General features: G+C 40.3%; 1 protein-coding gene across 16 annotated transcripts in view; it reads right to left on the reverse strand.

The window, feature by feature from the left end:
* The window catches only part of Macf1 (microtubule actin crosslinking factor 1), a 343882-nt gene that overhangs the window by 91183 nt on the left and 234460 nt on the right, over window positions 1-18239 (reverse strand). For all 16 annotated transcript variants that reach the window (XM_036178125.1, XM_036178128.1, XM_036178123.1 and 13 more), the window contains 7 exons: window positions 17019-17195; window positions 16631-16754; window positions 14552-14760; window positions 13772-14089; window positions 11527-11693; window positions 9545-9701; window positions 4047-4164 (listed from right to left, as the gene is read on the reverse strand). In XM_036178125.1, coding sequence (XP_036034018.1) covers window positions 4047-4164; window positions 9545-9701; window positions 11527-11693; window positions 13772-14089; window positions 14552-14760; window positions 16631-16754; window positions 17019-17195 — 1270 coding nt within the window. The remainder of the gene's footprint in view (window positions 1-4046; window positions 4165-9544; window positions 9702-11526; window positions 11694-13771; window positions 14090-14551; window positions 14761-16630; window positions 16755-17018; window positions 17196-18239) is intronic.

Genomic DNA, 18239 nt, shown 5'->3' on the forward strand with positions numbered 1-18239 from the left:
CATAGTACTATACAAAGGAAAACAGCAATAGCACATGTATAATACAGCATATAACATGACAAAACCAGGTGTATATAAAAAAGGTCAAGCAAATTCTCATTAGGATAGAATTGTATAACCACAGAATTATAAACATTCAGGGACGTGAAGATGCCAATGTTGAGGTAGCTTTTGCCTTCACTGTTAGTCTTCTGTGTTTGAGAAAAGAATTGGATTCCTTATTAGATATTTTTAGTGGCTTACCTTGGAAACAATGATCCCTCATCCCTCACATCATTTGCAGTATAATTTAACAGTATTCTAACATCATAAAGTGAACTGTTAAAAGCATCTGTTATCATTTGCAACTACTTGATTGTATGAATCACATTTTATGGGTAGGGTACCAAACACAATTTATAGACAGATCACATGATGAAGCAGCCACCCACTCATCCTACTTTAAAATACTTTATATCTATAAAGACATATTCAATATTCTCATTACCATTTAGCACTTAACACACATGAAGCCTTGGGTTCAATCCTCATTATCCCTTCAGAGCCCTCCCCTCCCAAAAAACAAACAAACAAACAAAAAAACCCCATCAAACAAACAATCCTAACACAGGTACTTTAAAAAGCATGAAAAACAATCGATTTAGACCAGGAGCCATCAAATCATAGCCCAGTGGACAATTATGGCCCTTTGTCTGTTTTTAAAAATAAAGTTTTATTTGGAAGACAGCTATATGCATCATTTAAATTTTGTCTATGGCTGCTTTTATGCCACAGTGGCAGAGGCATATAACCATATGGTTTGTAAGTGTTTTTACTATCTGAATATTTATAGAAACAAGTCACAGACTCCTGATCTAGTCACATGCTGATAATTCACCAACAAAGAGGTTTATACATTAGACCACTGCTTCCTTTTGTTGTTGCTACCGTTTTTTTGAGAAAAGCTTATATAGCTCAGCCTGATCTCCTAGGTTACTGAGGGTAACCCAGAACTATGAATTCACTTCCTGCCATCTGGGATTACAGGCATGTACCACTCTGACTGACTTTGGAATAAAGTTTCTTAAAACTGTGGATCCGGGTAACTCTCCTTTGAGGACCCCAGACCCATGTTGTTGGGTATATCTTACTTTCTTCTGAATGCCTTTCTTGTAATCCTTGAGTTCAAGCCTACATTAAAATATCTTTGTTAAACCCAAACTTTACTTTACTAAAATAACAACAAAACCATGCTTCTCAGCCACATTTGAGGTTGTTAAATTTATAAGAGTGAAAGATTTCTGAATGCTCCAAAAACCAAAAAATAATTCAGAATCAAACCTGTAACGAATCTGAACTGTTCCTGGCAGTGCTTGCCTATGTTACATAGCACAGCTTTACTTCTGAACACACACCATGAACACTCTGCACTGTATATGACATCAAGGCATACAATGCCAATAAATGTGCCTTAAACACCCCAGCTGAACTTTGAGAATATTGTATGTTATAATTTTCATGTGTATGTGTGCATGTATGTATGTGTGTATGGTTTTCTGCTATAATAGAAACATAATTGTTTAATTATAGAGAACAATGATTTGACATTTTAATATTAACTTTATTATTTTCCTATTGCCATTCCTCAGCATTTATCAAATTAAAATATACTTGGATTATATTGTGTTAGAATGCTGGATTTAAATTTTTTATTATATTTGTTTTCTTTAAAAATATTTATTTTCAATTGTGTGTGTGTGTGTAGGGGGATGAGCATGTGTGATTTAAAGTGTCGCAGAGTCCAGAAAAGGACACTGGACACCCTAGAGTTGGGGTTACATCTGCTTGTGAACCTCCTCATATGGCGCAGGGACTAAACTCAGGTTCTCTGCAGGAGCAATAACCATCGAGACAACTCCCCAACACCACATTTATTTGTACATGTGTGTGTACATGCACGTCAGAAGACAACTTGGAGCTGGTTCTCTCATTCCACTGTGGGTCCCAGGTGTTGAACTCAGATCATCACAGTTGGCAGCAAGCCAACTACAAGCCATGTTGTTGCCCAGATTATAATAGCTGTTTGAAATCTTTTTTTCATTTAAATTTTTTATTACTACTTTTTAAAATTCTTCTCTCATATATTACATCCTGACTGTAATTTCCCCTCCCTCCCTTTTTTAAAAATTTAATTTTATGTATATAGGTGTTTTACCTGCATGTATATATGTGTGTACATGCATGTACAATGCCTTTAGATGCCAGAAAATGTTAGATCCCCTGGAACTGTAGTTAAAAACAGGATGAACCATTATGTGGTGCTGGGAATCCAACCTGAGTTCTCTGCAAGAGCAGCAAGTGCTTTTAACCACTGAGCCATCTCTTCAGGCAGTTTTCTGGATTCTTGACTTGAGGTTCTTTCTGTCTTTTTATTTACTTATTTATTTTTTGGATTTTTTGTTTTTGTTTTTTTGAAACAGGGTTTCTCAGTGTAGTTTTGGTGCCTGTCCTGGATCTCGCTCTGTAGCCCAGGCTGGCCTTGAACTCACATCCACCTGGTTCTGCTTTCCGAGTGCTGGGATTAAAGGCGTGTGCAGCACCACCTCCTGGCTCTGTGGTTGGATTTTTGAGACAGGGTTTCTTTGTGTAGCCCTGACTGTCCTGGTGTAACAATAAACAAGCACCTCCATCTCATTAGTGTCCAGTTTGTTCTGTCTTTAATAAATAGTAAAAAAAATACCAAGTAATTACTCTTAAATAAATTTTGTTATAACTTACCAGTATTTTTTTATTAGTATACCTGATTTATAAACCTATATTCCTGAGATCAGGTAAAACCTTCTCAAGTGAAAGAAGTCACAGACAAAATGTATAGGAAGTCTTATATTAGAATATAAGATTAATCAGTTCTTTGAAATGATGTTACTTCTGGGGTGTTCAAAGAAATATTTAAACTTTAAAGTATTACTAGCCAGGTGTGATAGTTCATACCTTTAATTCCAACACCTGAGAGGCAGAGGCAGGCAAATCTCTGTGATTTCAAAGCCATTTTGGTCTACACAGTGAGTTCCAGGCCACCCAGAAGTACACAGCAAGACCTTGTCTTAAAAATAAAAAACGACTACAGGTTGGGTGGTGGTGGCAGCATACACCTTTAATCCCAAAGTGAGTTACACAGAGAAACTATGTCTTGAAAACCCAAACCAAAAGAAAAGAAAAAAGAAAAACCAAACCAACAAGAAGAAAAAACATCCCCCAAACCCTACATATACACAAACAAAAACCATCAACAACAACAAAAACCCTCCAACAAATAAATAAAGCCAACTTTAAAGTACTAAAGAAATGTAGTTGCTCTTGTGAGGAAAAAAAAGAGTAAACTTTTCCTTAGGTATTGATAGGTCTATAGGTGTATACTTAGTCTGGCAATAAAACCTAAGATCTCAATTAACAAGCAATAAATGACTGTGAATTCACACTGATTTTGCTTAAACAATTTAGTTTATGGCCAAAGATTATCCATGCAACTGGGCACAATGTTTGTGCTCTCTTTGAAGCAATGCGCCAGGCTCTGATGTACTAACAGACTCCCAAATACCTAGCTTCTCCCTAAACATCACACTTATACCCACCCAGGCTGCCCATGTTTAAAAACGTTAACACAGGGGCTGGGGATTTAGCTCAGTGGTAGAGCGCTTGCCTAGCAAGCGCAAGGCCCTGGGTTCGGTCCTCAGCTCTGACAGAAAAAAAAAAAAAGTTAACACACCCATATATCTTTTCTGCTCAAAGCATAACCCCAAGATGAAAAATTTAACTCCACATTCTTTGACATCTCTAAGTGGGCCCACTAGTTCACTTACTTAGAAGAACTTTGTAAAATGGAGCAGCATTGTTTAGCAAAGTAAGAAGCAGATAAGAATGAGAGAGTATATTGCTTGGTGGATCTTCTTTCTTCCGATATTCAACTTTCATTTTTAGTATAATGAAACAAAAAGGTGTCTCCACAGGCTACAAGCAAGGAGTGGTGGGTACATGTATTCATTACATTTTGAAGAACCTGTACTCACCTGTCTTAGCTTGGGTATCAGGTGCTGTGATCTCCATAATGAGATTTTCTAAGGACATACCCTTGCAATTGATTTCTTCCACCAGAATCCCCTTACTTGCCCAGTCATCTAGAAGACCCTGTTAAAGAACCAAATTGGTAAATGTAACATGTGGGCCTTTTCCTTGTCAATAGGAACAGCTGTTACAGACACAGTCCCTACCATTTTATTTTATGTGTATGAGTGTTTTTCCTCTCTCTCTCTCTATACGTATATATATATTCCATGTGAATGCCAGAAGGGATTAAATACCCTGGGACTGGAGTTACAGATGGTTGTGAAATACCATGTGGGTGCTGGATAACAAACCTGGGTCCTCTCAAGAGTAACAAGAACTTTTAACTGCCGAGCCATCTCTCCAGCAACCCTCTTATCATTCTGACAAGAAACTATGCTCATGCTGGGTCTGTGGCGCATGCCTTTAATTCTAGTACTTTGGAGGCAGAGGCAGGAAGATCTCTGGGAGTTCAAGGCCAGACTGGTTTGCATAGTGATTCCCAAACCAGCCAGAGCTACATAGGAAGACTGTCCCAAAAAGAGAAAGGAAGGAATGAATGGATGAAAAACAGAACAACAAAACCAACAACAAACCTATGCTCATGTATTCAGCCCTTACAAGATACCGGCTTAGTCAGCCAAGAAGTACAAAAATGACACTCTAGAATTCTCAGAAACTTCTGTTTCATTTGGTCATGTATCAAATATTTATTGATACTTAATATTGGCTAGGCACCATCCCAACACTGAGGACAAAATAGAATAAATAGGACTATGACAAATTTGTTTCATTTATTGACTTATTTTTAAGTTTTTTCCCTTTATTTTCTTTTTCTTCCCTCCTTCCTTTTCTTTTTCTTGGGTAGGGTTTCTTTGTGTAGTCCTGGTTGTCCTGTAGACCAAGCTGACCTAGAACTCATGAAGATCCACCTGCCTCTGCCTCCCAAGTCCTGGGATTAAAGGTGTGAGTCACCACTCTCTAGCTTGGCTTTTTTTTTTTTTTCCTTTTTCAAAACAAGGTCTTTGCTGTGGATATCGCTCTGTGTAAATAAAGTTCTGATTGGCCAGTGGCCAGGCAGGAAGTATAGGCAGGACAAGAGAGAAGAGACTTCTGGGAAGTAGAAGGTTGGAGAGAGACACCGCCAGTCGCCGCCATGAGAAGCAACATGTAAAGACACTGGTAAGCCACAAGCCATGTGGCAAAGTATAGACTAACAGAAATGGGTTAATTTAAGATAGAAAAAGTAGATAACAAGAAGCCTGCCACGACCATACAGTTTGTAAACAATGTAAGTCTCTGTGTGCTTTCTTGGTTGGGTCTGAGCGACTGTGGGACTGGCGGGTAAGAGAGATTTGTCCTGACTGGGCCAGGCAGGAAAACTCCAACTACAAATGGCGCCCAACATATTGGCAAGAATTTCCACCTAAAACCTGAAAAAAAAAAAAGATTCTAAGACGGAGCTAAAAACAGCTTCCTAGTTGTCTTTCTCAACTTAGTGGCAGCCTGCCGGTTTGAGCTACTATGGCGGGTTCCTGGCGTGTGCATCTGACCTGCAGTGTGGCAGGAATGAGGAATCTACAAGTGACACTTTACTCTGCTGCATGGTAGATTTAGCCTTTGCTAGTTAAAAAAAAAAAGTCTCTGGGCTATGCACTGCTTTGATAGAACTGCTTCTGATAGTTGATGGTACACATGGCTCCAGACCCAGAGCTGGCGGTAAACTATACCACCACCATGTTGGGAAGCTGAGGTGGGTGGAGCCAGCAGCCACAGCGGCGTTTCAGTCTTACAAAGATGGATATTACACAGAGAATCTGGTTTGTCTTGTCTTTGGGATTTTTAACTACAGAAAAAGATTTGATCGTAAAAACTGTTGAGTTAAACAAATATGTAAATTTTAAAGGTACCTTGATTTCAAAATTTGGATATAAGGATATGTTGCTTTGGAAAAGAGTCTCTGCTTTTGTTTCCACAGAAAGCCAGAGGCTGTGGATTTGTTCCAGATTAAGATATATCAGGTTTGATCAGCCAAGACCACCTGAAAGGTCTCCGATGACACCATGGCCCAGATGATCTGACATCCAGAATGGTTTCAAGGCAACTGGCTCAGAGGTTCACCCTAATGGACTACTCCATAATCCTAAAATTTTCTTTGTGTCCCCATAAGATACAGCGCCCCCCTCCAGCAGGAAGTAGTAAGAGAAACTACGCCCACATTCCCAAAATTATCAAGGTGGCTTTGGAGATGGAATTGGCTCACTCCTTCTCTAAACCCAGACATATTACTAAAAGAAAAGGTTAAGAGATTCTTGTGTTCCAAATCAGAAGAGCCCTCTGGTGTGGGAAAGAGGAAAACCACTATTTTATTTAAAACAGGTTGATTAAAAATGCAATCTTTTTCTAAAGATAAAAAGGGGATATGATATAGATATGATAGGATGAAAGGGTAGATTAATGAACTTACTTCTAAAGAGCAACAACTCATTTAAAATGTTTTACATTAGTATAGATTTTAGTCTATTGATACAAACTTAAAGTTAATTTTGTTATACTGTGTGTATATTTCTAATCGTGTTTAAGGTATTATGTTTGTATAGCTCATTTTAAATTGAAATGGATAATTAAAAATAGATTAATAATTAGTCATCTATGATAATCATACTCGTAGCCATGTTAGTTAAGTCTTCTAGATATACATAGACATATTTCAGAGAGATAGGTAATCTTCAAATACTTCAAAGACCTACAGAATATGGCATTTAAAATAGTTTTAAAATTTAGACTTTCTGGACAGTGAGACATGTCTGCTCCTGGCAGCACCAATTTACTTCAGAGAGGAGGATGGGCACTGAAGACACATCTTATCTTCATGAAGACATATCTTATCTTCACCTTGGCAAAAATAGCCATTTGGGCAAGAAACTGTTCTTGCTTGGACTGCTCGATCAACTGGACATGCAGGACCCATAGAAAGGTGACCACTGAACTTTGCTTGACAAAATGGTCCTTCAGGTTCCTGCTTTGCAGAGGAAACTGCCAGACATTCTATAGGACACTGAGAGAAGTGACCAAAAGACTCTAGCCCTGTGGGCTGAAGACAAATGCCCCAACTTTACAAAGGAACATTAGGTGACTGTCCAGGCTGCCAGCTGTCTCTGTCTACTCTTGCAAGACTCCTAAAAAATGTTTACATCCTTCTCCCAGTTCTCAGGTAATATTATATCCTTCTGAGGTCTTTGATGTGGTTGAAGACTAGATAGTTATAATTTCCTCAGTTATGATACAAGATAAATTAGATATAAAACCTTAGACTCACAAATATAAGATAGATAGGATATCTTCTTTAATATTGTAACTGTAATTCTTGCTAGATAATTGTTTTGTTATATGTAATTGTACTATGTAAAAGTTAAAACCTTCCTTTAAAAAAAAGAAAAGGGGAAGTGCTGTGGATATCGCTCTGTGTAAATAAAGTTCTGATTGGCCAGTGGCCAGGCAGGAAGTATAGGCAGGACAAGAGAGAAGAGACTTCTGGGAAGTAGAAGGTTGGAGAGAGACACCGCCAGTCGCCGCCATGAGAAGCAACATGTAAAGACACTGGTAAGCCACAAGCCATGTGGCAAAGTATAGACTAACAGAAATGGGTTAATTTAAGATAGAAAAAGTAGATAACAAGAAGCCTGCCACGACCATACAGTTTGTAAACAATGTAAGTTTCTGTGTGCTTTCTTGGTTGGGTCTGAGCGACTGTGGGTCTGGCGGGTAAGAGAGATTTGTCCTGACTGGGCCAGGCAGGAAAACTCCAACTACAGGTCTTGTCATGTAATCCTCCCAGGTAGACCAGGCTGGCATTGAACTCACAGAGGCTCTGCTGCCTGTCTCCCAGCAGGGATGAAAGCTATGCCACCTCATCTGGACTTGCTTTGGTTTATAAGAAAGTGTCTTACTATGTAGCCCAGGCTGGCCTGTTTAAGTTTCTGCCTCCGAGTATTGGGACTAGAGGCTTGAGTCTCTATACCTAATTTTATGACATAGCTCTAAGAGTTTGGGTTATCAATTGCATTATCATGCAATAAATGTTATTACAGAAATATGAATAGTTAAGGAACTCTGAGAGTACAAGAGGAGACACAGAGGGAGGGAAGCATTGAGTGAAGACAGCAATTTGCAAGTGTGAAAAAGAAGAGAGGAAATAACTGGAAAATAAAAGAGAAGTCAGATATTTGAAATGGACAGAAATATAGACTGAGGCTACACTGTACAGAGCTCAGTTATCCACAGGAGAACATGACAGCTTGCCATAGAAATGGGGCCCTTATCATTCTGGAACAGGTGTGTGTGTGTGTGTGTGTGTGTGTGTGTGTGTGTGTGTGTGTGTATGTGTTAACCTTTAGTACCTTGCTCTGTGAGACCACTGGAGCTGACTTAGCTTGATTTTGATTGTAAGTGGAAGAGCAAGACAAAGAACCATTGATATCTAGCAAGCTCACAAGCACTACTTCAAACTGACAGGCAGTCACTGCTTGTCAAATTAGTCATGAGTCACTCTTAACTGTTTAGGGTCCAGACTTAAAATCACGTGCTGACATGCAGAATATTTAAGAATTTTCAGAGAAATATAGTGATATTTGTTGGACACCATGTGAACAACAAATACTAAGTTGTTTGGCTCTGAGTACTTAGCATGTGGAATTATTAGGTCGCATTAGGTTTTTCTTTTTTGGGGGGCAGTGGATTACTATTTTTCTTGAAACAGTAAGGGCCCTAATAAAGTTGAGGAACCTCTTCTTCCTTTGATTATTCTAACAGCAGACTCTCTTAGCATCCATTCAATGAAAGTAACCAAATTCTTTTCTTTCATCTGCTCTTGATTCAGCTTGCTTTGCTGAGAGAAATGGCAAACACATGGTAGTTATGTAGTCAGATGCTGTGTGAGTCAAGGTGGGAGACTGCTTCCAGCCATGAAGGCGTCTTCCAAGCCTGTGTTTCTCACCTTCCAATGAACCAGAGAAGTTCTTGCTCTTTTCACCCAGCCTGCTGACCAGTGTCTGGTCAGGTGCAGCTATCTCAATCTCAAGCATGAGTAAAGATAATTCTCTACCAAAGATGAAAATGCAGGCTTCTCAAGAAATAGACTTGACCAATCTTTCTTATGATATATTCTAATTTCCTATCATATCATGAGAGGCATCTAAGAAATAGCCTGTGCTAGATTTTTGGAAACCATTTTTCAAGTAGCAGAGGCTGACATGAATCTCTCCTCCTGCCACTTCCCAAGCTTTGAGATGCCCGACTTCGGCTTTGAAATGGTAGGCATATAGCACCACATGAAGAAGGGAATTTGTTGTGGACAGATAAATTGGACTATTCATGCTACATCCCTATCATATCTGAAGTTCAGTTGGTATAAACTTTCAAACTATTCTCTAGTCAGATTTCTGGAGACCTTTCATTTACCTACCTTCAAGTGTTCAATCTGCTTTTCCAACTCCTTAGCACTCACAAAAGTCTCTGCAGGTGGAACGTTTCCTTCAGTTTCTTTCAGCCATTTCTGGAAGGTTCTAATCAGCTTCCGGAATTCGTCCAACTGCTCCTGGCAAGTTGATGCATCTTTCTCTCTTTGAACAAAAACATGTCACTTGTCAACTAAGATTTATAAAAAAGGGACTTGAACTAGGTTCATCCTGGGACTGTAAGGCACCAATTTCCTAACAGGGCCCTTCCTTTCCATAGTAAATTTGGCTGAACACACAATGTAGAAAAGCATCAAACTCAAGAATCTATTGTCCTTCTTTGGACATTTCTGGGGAAAGAAGCCTTTAATCTTACTCTAGGCTAAAGTGAAAGTAAGAAAACTAAAGGGAGGCTGCTATATAGATACTATGATACAATGGAAAGAATGCTGGCTCTGGATCTCCAATCCAGATCTGTTATATTTCAACTCTTTGAGAACTAACTCAAGGGGCTGGAGAGACCAGCCAGTGGTTAACAGCACTTACTGCTTTACCAAAGCACCTGGGTTTGGTTCCCAGTATCCACATGGTGGCACACAATCACCTATGATTGTGTTGCATATAAACTCATGCAGGTGTACACACACACACACACACACACACACACACACACACACACACACACACACACACGAGCCTTAAAAAGAAATCAGACTTGAGTGCTGAATCTAAGGCTCACAGAAGTTAGATTATTGGACATAGGCTACACATGTCCATAAATAAAATAAATCAAGGAATGGCCATATCTATCAGGGATCAATCCAGAGATCCTCATTCTCCTGGTAGCTTCAACAGTGGGGAGAAGAAAAAGCCCTCTTGGCCTTTGTCCTTAACCTAGCCACTCAATCTGCTGCTAAGTATTTATTTATTTTTGAGACAGTGTCTTATAGGCTCTGCTGGCTTCACACTAGTTACATATGTAGCCATGTCTGGCTTTGAATGCCTGATCCTTCTGTTTCTATTTCCTGAAGACTGAGATTACAAGCGTGTGCCACCACACATGGCTGTAACTGGTTTGAGCAAGTTTTCCTCTAGTCATCAAGGTGACCACCTGCTAAATCAGTATTGCATTTGTATCTAAACCAAGGTAGAAAGTCTTATTCATGATCTTAAATCCATGTGAGACTTCTAATGGGAAATCATGAATTTCTAACAGTAAACCAAAGTCAGCAAGCATTTGTCATACATTCCTGTGTTAGTGCTAAAAGATGAATCTGAATGTTTCTATTAAATAACTTAATGTTATCCAAAAGATATTGACAAGTACATGTGTGTGCCTGCTTGTCTATCTGTAACCATGCGCACGAGGAGACCAAGAGGGTATTGGATCCTCTGAAATTAGAGTGTGGGTGCTAGCAACCAAACACAGGTCTTCTGAAAGAACAGCAAGTGCTCTTAACTGCTGAGCCATCTCTCCAGCCCATGAATATAACTCATAATTATACCTGGAAAATCTCTAGTTTTTGTCTTATTTTAAATTCAGCCACAATCCTACTTACTATCCCAAATTTGTTCTGTTTGCTTCAGATGACCTGGGCTTTTGGTCATTCAGACCTGATACTGAGAAGAATCAATTTGTAATAGAGATCAATAAGTATCAAGTGTATTAGGTAGCTTACCTAAAGGGGGCACTTTTTTTGTGGGGAGGTGGGGGGTTGAGAGAGGCTTTCTCTGTGTAGCCTTGGCTGTTCTGGAACTAGCTCTGTAGACCAGGCTGGCCCCAAACTCAGAAATCTGCCTGCCTCTGCTTCCCTAATTCCCTACTGGGATTAAAGGTATAAGCCACCACAGCCAGCAAGAGACACTTTTTAAAGTATGGGCTCAGTAGCAGAGTTCTGGACATTGCTCTTTATGGTAAGGAGGTAAAGATCATCTCATCCCCTAGCAAGACCAAGTTCTGGACGAATGACCAACCCAGCTGAGCACTCACCTTTCTTGAGCTGTCTTCTGTAGTTCTGTAAAATCCTTCTTGAGGCTCTGTATCTTGTCCTGGTGATGAGACAGGTCCAGTGCAAAGCCAGAAGAACTCAGTGCGGTAACTAGGTGCTCAAGAGTATGCAGGCTCTCCTTTTGGTCTTCCATTTCCAAAGTGAGCTCCTGTTGAGCAAGCAATATATTAAATTATCTGACCCATTATCTTTTTTTTTTTTTTTTAAACCATTCTGTGAATGTACGTGTGTGTGTATGGCATGGTTTGTGTGTGTGTTTCCTGTGTGTGTGTTCTTGTATGTGAGTGTGGGCATGCACATACCACATTGTGCACGCGGAGGTCATAGGGACAACCTCTATTGTAGGTCTTCACCTTCCACCTTGTTTGAGACAGGGATTCTTTTTTGTTACATGCTAAAATAAACAAACAAAAATCTTCAATTCTATTTAATGTGTATGTTGTGGTAGAAATAACAGCACAGTTTCAAAATTCTTATATACATTGTAGATGAGGTTGTTGGAACCTAGGGAGGGTTCCAACAACAGGAAAGGAAGATATAAATATGGAATAAAGGAAGAATCCTAAAGTGTTGAGCTTCTATTAGATAATTAGCATGATTTCATGATATCCTGTTTTCCTAATACTATCTGGTGACAGGACCTAGAAGCAAATGACATCCCAATAGCTTATCTATTTTACCTAGTGTCCAGATTTTGGTTTCTAACCATCATTCCCTACCAAAAGCAGGGCTTCTTGGAGAAAACAACTGATTTCAGGTATGGGACAAGGAAATTAGAAGGCACTCCTAGGTTGATGGCAATATGTCAAAAGGACATAGGACATAGGTTAAAGGGAACCCTATTGACTGAATTTGATGAAACTTTTGCATATCACAAATAATGAATATTGCTCATAATTAAACTATCTCTGGTATTTTTATAAAGAGATAAAATAATTAGCAATTGGTGAATCTAGGAAAAGACAGCTATTATTTGTTGGGCCATTCCTACTACAAAGTCTAAAATTACTCAAAACAAAACTAAAAAATTTAGGATCCAAAACAAAACAGTAAGATCCCACTTAGAAAATGGAGAAAAGAAAAGCAGGCAGGGCTGGTGAAAGGGCTGAGCCAGCCCGGGTGCTTTCTCTCCAGCCTGCAGTGGCAGTTTGAATGCAAATGTCCCCTAGAGGCTCAGGTATTGGAACTCTTGGTTCCCAGTTGGTGAGGCTGCTTGGGTAGGTTCAGGAGGTGTGGCCTCCTGGAGGAAGTACATCACTGAGGGCCACTCTGGAGGGCTTACAGCCTAGCCTCACTTCCAACTCTCTCCCTGCATTCATGCCTGTGACTGAGGACATAAGCTCTGCTACCTGTTCTAGTCACCATGCCTGCCGCTTGCTGCCATCCTTCCCTTCCACAACAGACCCCTCCCCCCCCCCCCCCTTGGAACCTGACATAAGCCAAATAAACTCTTCTCCTCTAGGTTGTCTTTGTCACGGGATTTTATCACAGCAACAGAAAGTAACATAGAAACCTGATAGCCTGTGTTTGACCCCCAATCAATTAATGTTTGACTTATACTAATTGTCCTCTGACCTTCACTTGCAACCCCTTCCCCACGAATAAATATAAAAATAAAAGAGTAAGTTCTTAAGGCAATAAATAATGTAAGAACGTATGTGAGGTACTACAGATGGGAATGTGGGCTGTCTAGAAGCTCTGGAACTCAAATTGACCACTATTTTTAAGTATATACATAACACTATGACCCAGAAATTGTACTCCTAGGTATGTATTAGTGGTAGTTGACAATACTTTTCACATACTATTTCCAGTTCTGCCAGTTCTAGATATATTGTAGACTATTTTCCAACATCTTTGAAAGCTGGGTATGGGTATTTAAAATCTGCTTTGACTAATGAGTTGTAAATGGCTATGCTATAGACTCCTTACAGAAGAAACCATCAAAGCACAATAGGATGAAGTCTCTATTAACCTGCATATGGTTACAGTGAGCTGAATAAACCTACTCATCTGCAATTAACCTTATATAGCAGGAATGAAAAAGAGATCCACACTGTTTTTCAAAATGGACAAACAACTTCTCGTTTCCAAGCTGGGTCTCATAATTCAAAGATAACGCAGGTGAAGTTCCCAGCATTACCGACACAGCATGCACGAAGGATATGCTAGTTTTCATCTTGCTCTTCCTTTTATTCTACCAAGATGGCAGGTATGACTGCTCACCTGGATCTGCTGGGAGAAATGTGCAATATCTTGATCTGGCTGATTCCCAGAGGCCAGCATTCGACTTTTGGTGTCCAGGAACTGCTGAAGCTTGCTGGAGAGAAGCTCGAACATCTCTGCCTGGGGCAGGAGCTTCTTTAGGTTGCTCTCCTTTTCTTGCTGCTGGCGCTGGAGCTGTTCGAAGCGCCGGCTCACCTCTGCCAGTTTGCCCTGCAGCACCGAGGCTGTGGTACTGTCAGCCGTCTCCAGGAACCGAGTGACCATCTCATGGGTGGCTTCCAAGCTGCTTTTTTGCCGAGCAATGTCTTGTTTCAGTTTCTGTCATCAAGAACAAGTCTGTCAGTTGGGGCTTACTTATTCTAATGTATCTGAGTCACCAATTAATAACTTTTAATAACTACATGCTCAAGGAGACTGAAGGACTGTAACTGAGCCTGAAGGATGCTACACCCTTTAGTTCTCCATCCATTTCACCAAGTTATTTTGCTCCCAACACTTTTCCTTAGGTTCAACAGTGGTTTGGAAATTGGGGAGAAAATTTTTTCTTTCTTTTTTGTGGTGTCGGAGATTAAACTCCTGATATTGTCCATGTTAAGTGTGTGTTCTATCACTGAGCTACACCCCCAGTCTGAGTAGTCGAAATATCTTCATAGATTAATCATCACCTTTCAATCTTATTAGAAGATTCCTGGACATGAATTATTCTCCTGTTACTTTTTCAAAGTTATATTTTAAAAAAAAGATAATCTCCCTAGAGTAATATACAAGACAAAATCTTACCATGTTGTTGGCCAAGACTTCTTGGATGACCCCTGATGAGAGTGATGCTACCTGCTCCCCTTCCAGGTTTTGTTCAACTTTCCTCATGGACTGCAGCAGGCTCTCTAGGCTTTCCTGAACACTCTGGGACTGAGCAATGGCCTTCTGCAGCAGAGCAGAGCGCTCAGCCAAGCTACATGAGAGGCTCTGGAAGCGGCTAAATATGGAATCTGGAAAATAAAGACCATGAGAAGAAACACTGGACACTATTTTTATAAGATATTTTTAAGAACAAAAAGCTGGGCCAGGTGGTGGTGGTACATGTCTTTGATCCCAGCACTTAGGAGGCAGAGCCAGGAGGATCTCTGCATTTGAGGCCAGCCTGGTCTACAGAGAGATCCAGGACAGGCACCAAAACTACACAGAGAAACCCTGTCTCGAAAGAGAGAGAGAGAGAGAGAGAGAGAGAGAGAGAGAGAGAGAGAGAGAGGGAGGGAGGGAGGGAGGGAGAGAAAAGAAGAAGAAGAAGAAGAAGAAGAAGAAGAAGGAAAGAAGAGAGAAGAGAAAAGAAGAGAAGAGAAGAGAAGAGAAGAGAAGAGAAGAGAAGAGAAGAGAAGAGAAGAGAAGAGAAGAGAAAGTAGTTTGGTAGCACCCACTTTTAACCCCAGCACTCAGGATGGAGAGGCAGGTGGATCCTCTGTAAACTTGAGGTCCCCCTGGCCTATAAAATGAGTTACAGGACAGCCAGGGCTACATAAGTAGACCCCACCTCAAATACAAAACAAAACAAAAATCAAACAAACAAAATACTCAAGAAGTAAAAGTATTTAACTTACATACATTAATTAAAAATAATTGACATTAAAACAAATGGAATATTTTGAAGTATATTAGTATATAAGCCAAATTCAATTAATTAGTTATTTGGCATTTAGTAAGAGCCAAAAATTAAGCAATATACCAGGGACTAAAGATAATTAAGATAAAGTCTCTGGTCTTAACAAAATGAAGATTGCCAATCAGCATACGCAGAGGAAATACAACACAACTAACTATAAAACAGCCCTGATTACTATACCCATACTAGAAGCATGTCCTAGAGGAACTCAAAATAATTATTTCTTATTTTTTGTTTTTTTGAGTGATAGGGTATGGTAGTTTGATGAGATGCTCCCTCATAAGTCTTGGACTCTTGATTACTTGGTCCCCAGATAGCAAGATTAGGAGGTGTGGCCTTGTTGGAGGAACTGTGTCACTGAGGGTGGTTTTATTTAAGGGCCCAAAAGCCTCCTGACATGCTCAGTGCACTCTGTGTATCTTGCTTATGGTTCAAGATGGGAGCTCTCAGCTGTTCGGGCCAACATGCCTTTGCTCTGCCATCATGGACCCTAGCCCTCTGGAACAGCAGGCTCAATTAAATGTTTCCTAAATAAGTTGCCTTGGTTATGGTGTTTATCACAGCAAAGTAACTAAGACACAGGGGTCATGGTTAGGATTTGACAAAGGCCGTAAGCTCTCAGGTCTGTCCCTTCCCTCCCTCACTCTTGGCAAGTTGGATAGATAGTCATGGCATCCAAATTCTTTTTAAGATGCACCACATTATGGAACAACTGCAAAAGTTAGCTAACATGGTTACTTTACATACTAAGCACTTTTTGTGGTGAGAACATTTAAAAATCCACTCTTTTAGCAGTTTTCGAATATATAATGTATTAACTAAAGCTATCATGCTGTACCCTTGGCTAAATCTTGAAAGATGAACAGGATTTCATCATTCATGGCAAGCACAATGAAATAAATGTTAGGTAAGGAACAGGAGAAACTTCAAAGTCTGTAAAAATTGGGAACAACAAGTTTACTTAGAAAATGAAAGAATCAGGGAACAACTACACAGCAGATCCTAAAAGGGTTGAAGCCAGGGGCATAAGTCTCCAGTGTAGTAACAGAGTTCACTGGAAAGTGAGCCATCATGAGCTCCTGTACACATTTGCCCCCCACCCTTAGCTTAGTGCTCTGGATACCAGCTGACACTGTGCTATACACTGCGAATCAAAGATCACAGTAGACCTAAGGGGTAGGATTACCGTTGCCGCGGCATACCTGTAGCTTCTTGAATAGGCTTATGGTCCAGGGGTGGCTCTCCTTCAATTTCCATTAGGTCATGAGCTGCTTTTTGGAGCTTCTCCACAGGTACTTGGTGCTCAGCCAATTCTTCCTGTAACTGCTGCTTGTCCAAAACAAAAACAAACAAAAGAAAACAAAACCCGCACATTTCAGTGAGTAGTAATTAAGGGTGATTCTAGTGATCTAGAATAGTAACCAACCTTATAGAGAAATTCTGTTTATCCACAGCCACAGATACTAAAGAATTTATGACTAGTTCTTAAGATATCTCAACTAATGCATTTATTAGCATTGATTTCATTAGTTCCCTTTAAGCCATGGAATAGAAGACCTTGACACACAAACATGGTCTGTATCTGCTTACCTTTGTTGTTGCAAGCTGCTGTTGCAAGATTGCAGGGTCAGAGGCAACAGTGTCTGAGAGGAGCTTCTGCACACTGGCCTCACAAGTCAACATCCAGGCCTGCAGGCTGTCAGTGCTGCTCTGGAATTGCCGATACTGGCCTAGCAGCATGTTCAGGTGAGAGCCCAATCGTGTACACTATGCCAAAGGAAGAAAGAAGCCAAAGGTAGCAACTTCCAGAACAGTGTTCAAAGAAAGAGCTCTGTCCCGCTGGGGAAAACCAACTGCAGCTTCCCACACTGGTTTAACTATCTACAAGCGGGTTTGTCATTATTTGCACTGTACTAACAGTCATCTCACCCTTTATGTCCCTGGGAAGACTTAATGAGTTGCATGACATGCCGCCAAAGAAACAGACAGATTGTAGGCAAAAGTCAGGAATGAAAGATGAAAACAAAACAAAACAAAAAAAACAAAACAAAGCATTCCTTTTGGGAGATTAGAGATGTTGACAGTAAGATAGGGAGTGGTGTGTAGATTCTCAACTTTAGGAGGAAAAAATTTTTTTTCTTTTGATTTGCAGGAATGTGATGATATTTTGTTTGTACTCTAACAAATAAAATTTGCCTGAAGATCAGAGGACAGAGCCAGCCACTAGATTAAACACACCTTTAATCCCAGCACTTGGGATCTCATGCCTTTGCTCCCAGTATCTGGGAAGCACACCTGCCATTAATTCCAGCACTAGGAAGGTTGAGACAGGAAGTGATGTGGCTGGGCAGAGAAAGGCATATAAAGCGGAAGGAGACAGGAACTCAGCCCTTTTAGCTGAAGACTCAGGGGCATTCAGTCTGAGGATTCGTGGAGACACAGTCTTCCCCTTTCTGCTGAGGAATTAGCAGGTGAGAGGTGGCTGTGGCTTGTTTCCTCTGATCTTTCAGCATTTACCCCAATATCTGGCTCTGGGTTTTTATTATAAGACCAATTAGGATTCGTGCTACACGGGAAGAAAAGAACACATACATCCTAGAAAACATTGTCCAGGAATAATGACTGCAGCTGGCTCAAATTTTGTTGTGCTATGAATCTGATAAGCTCAAGATGCTGGTCAGGACACAGAAAGAGGAGCCCCTCTACCTTCCCCAGTGGTGTGATACACACCCCAACAATGACAGGACTAAGTGTTGGACCATGGGCCCACACAGTCTGTATTTTTTATATAGCTCATGAAACCCATTTGCC

This window comes from Onychomys torridus, chromosome 2 (genome assembly GCF_903995425.1).
Source record: "Onychomys torridus chromosome 2, mOncTor1.1, whole genome shotgun sequence".
Classification (NCBI taxonomy): domain Eukaryota; kingdom Metazoa; phylum Chordata; class Mammalia; order Rodentia; family Cricetidae; genus Onychomys; species Onychomys torridus.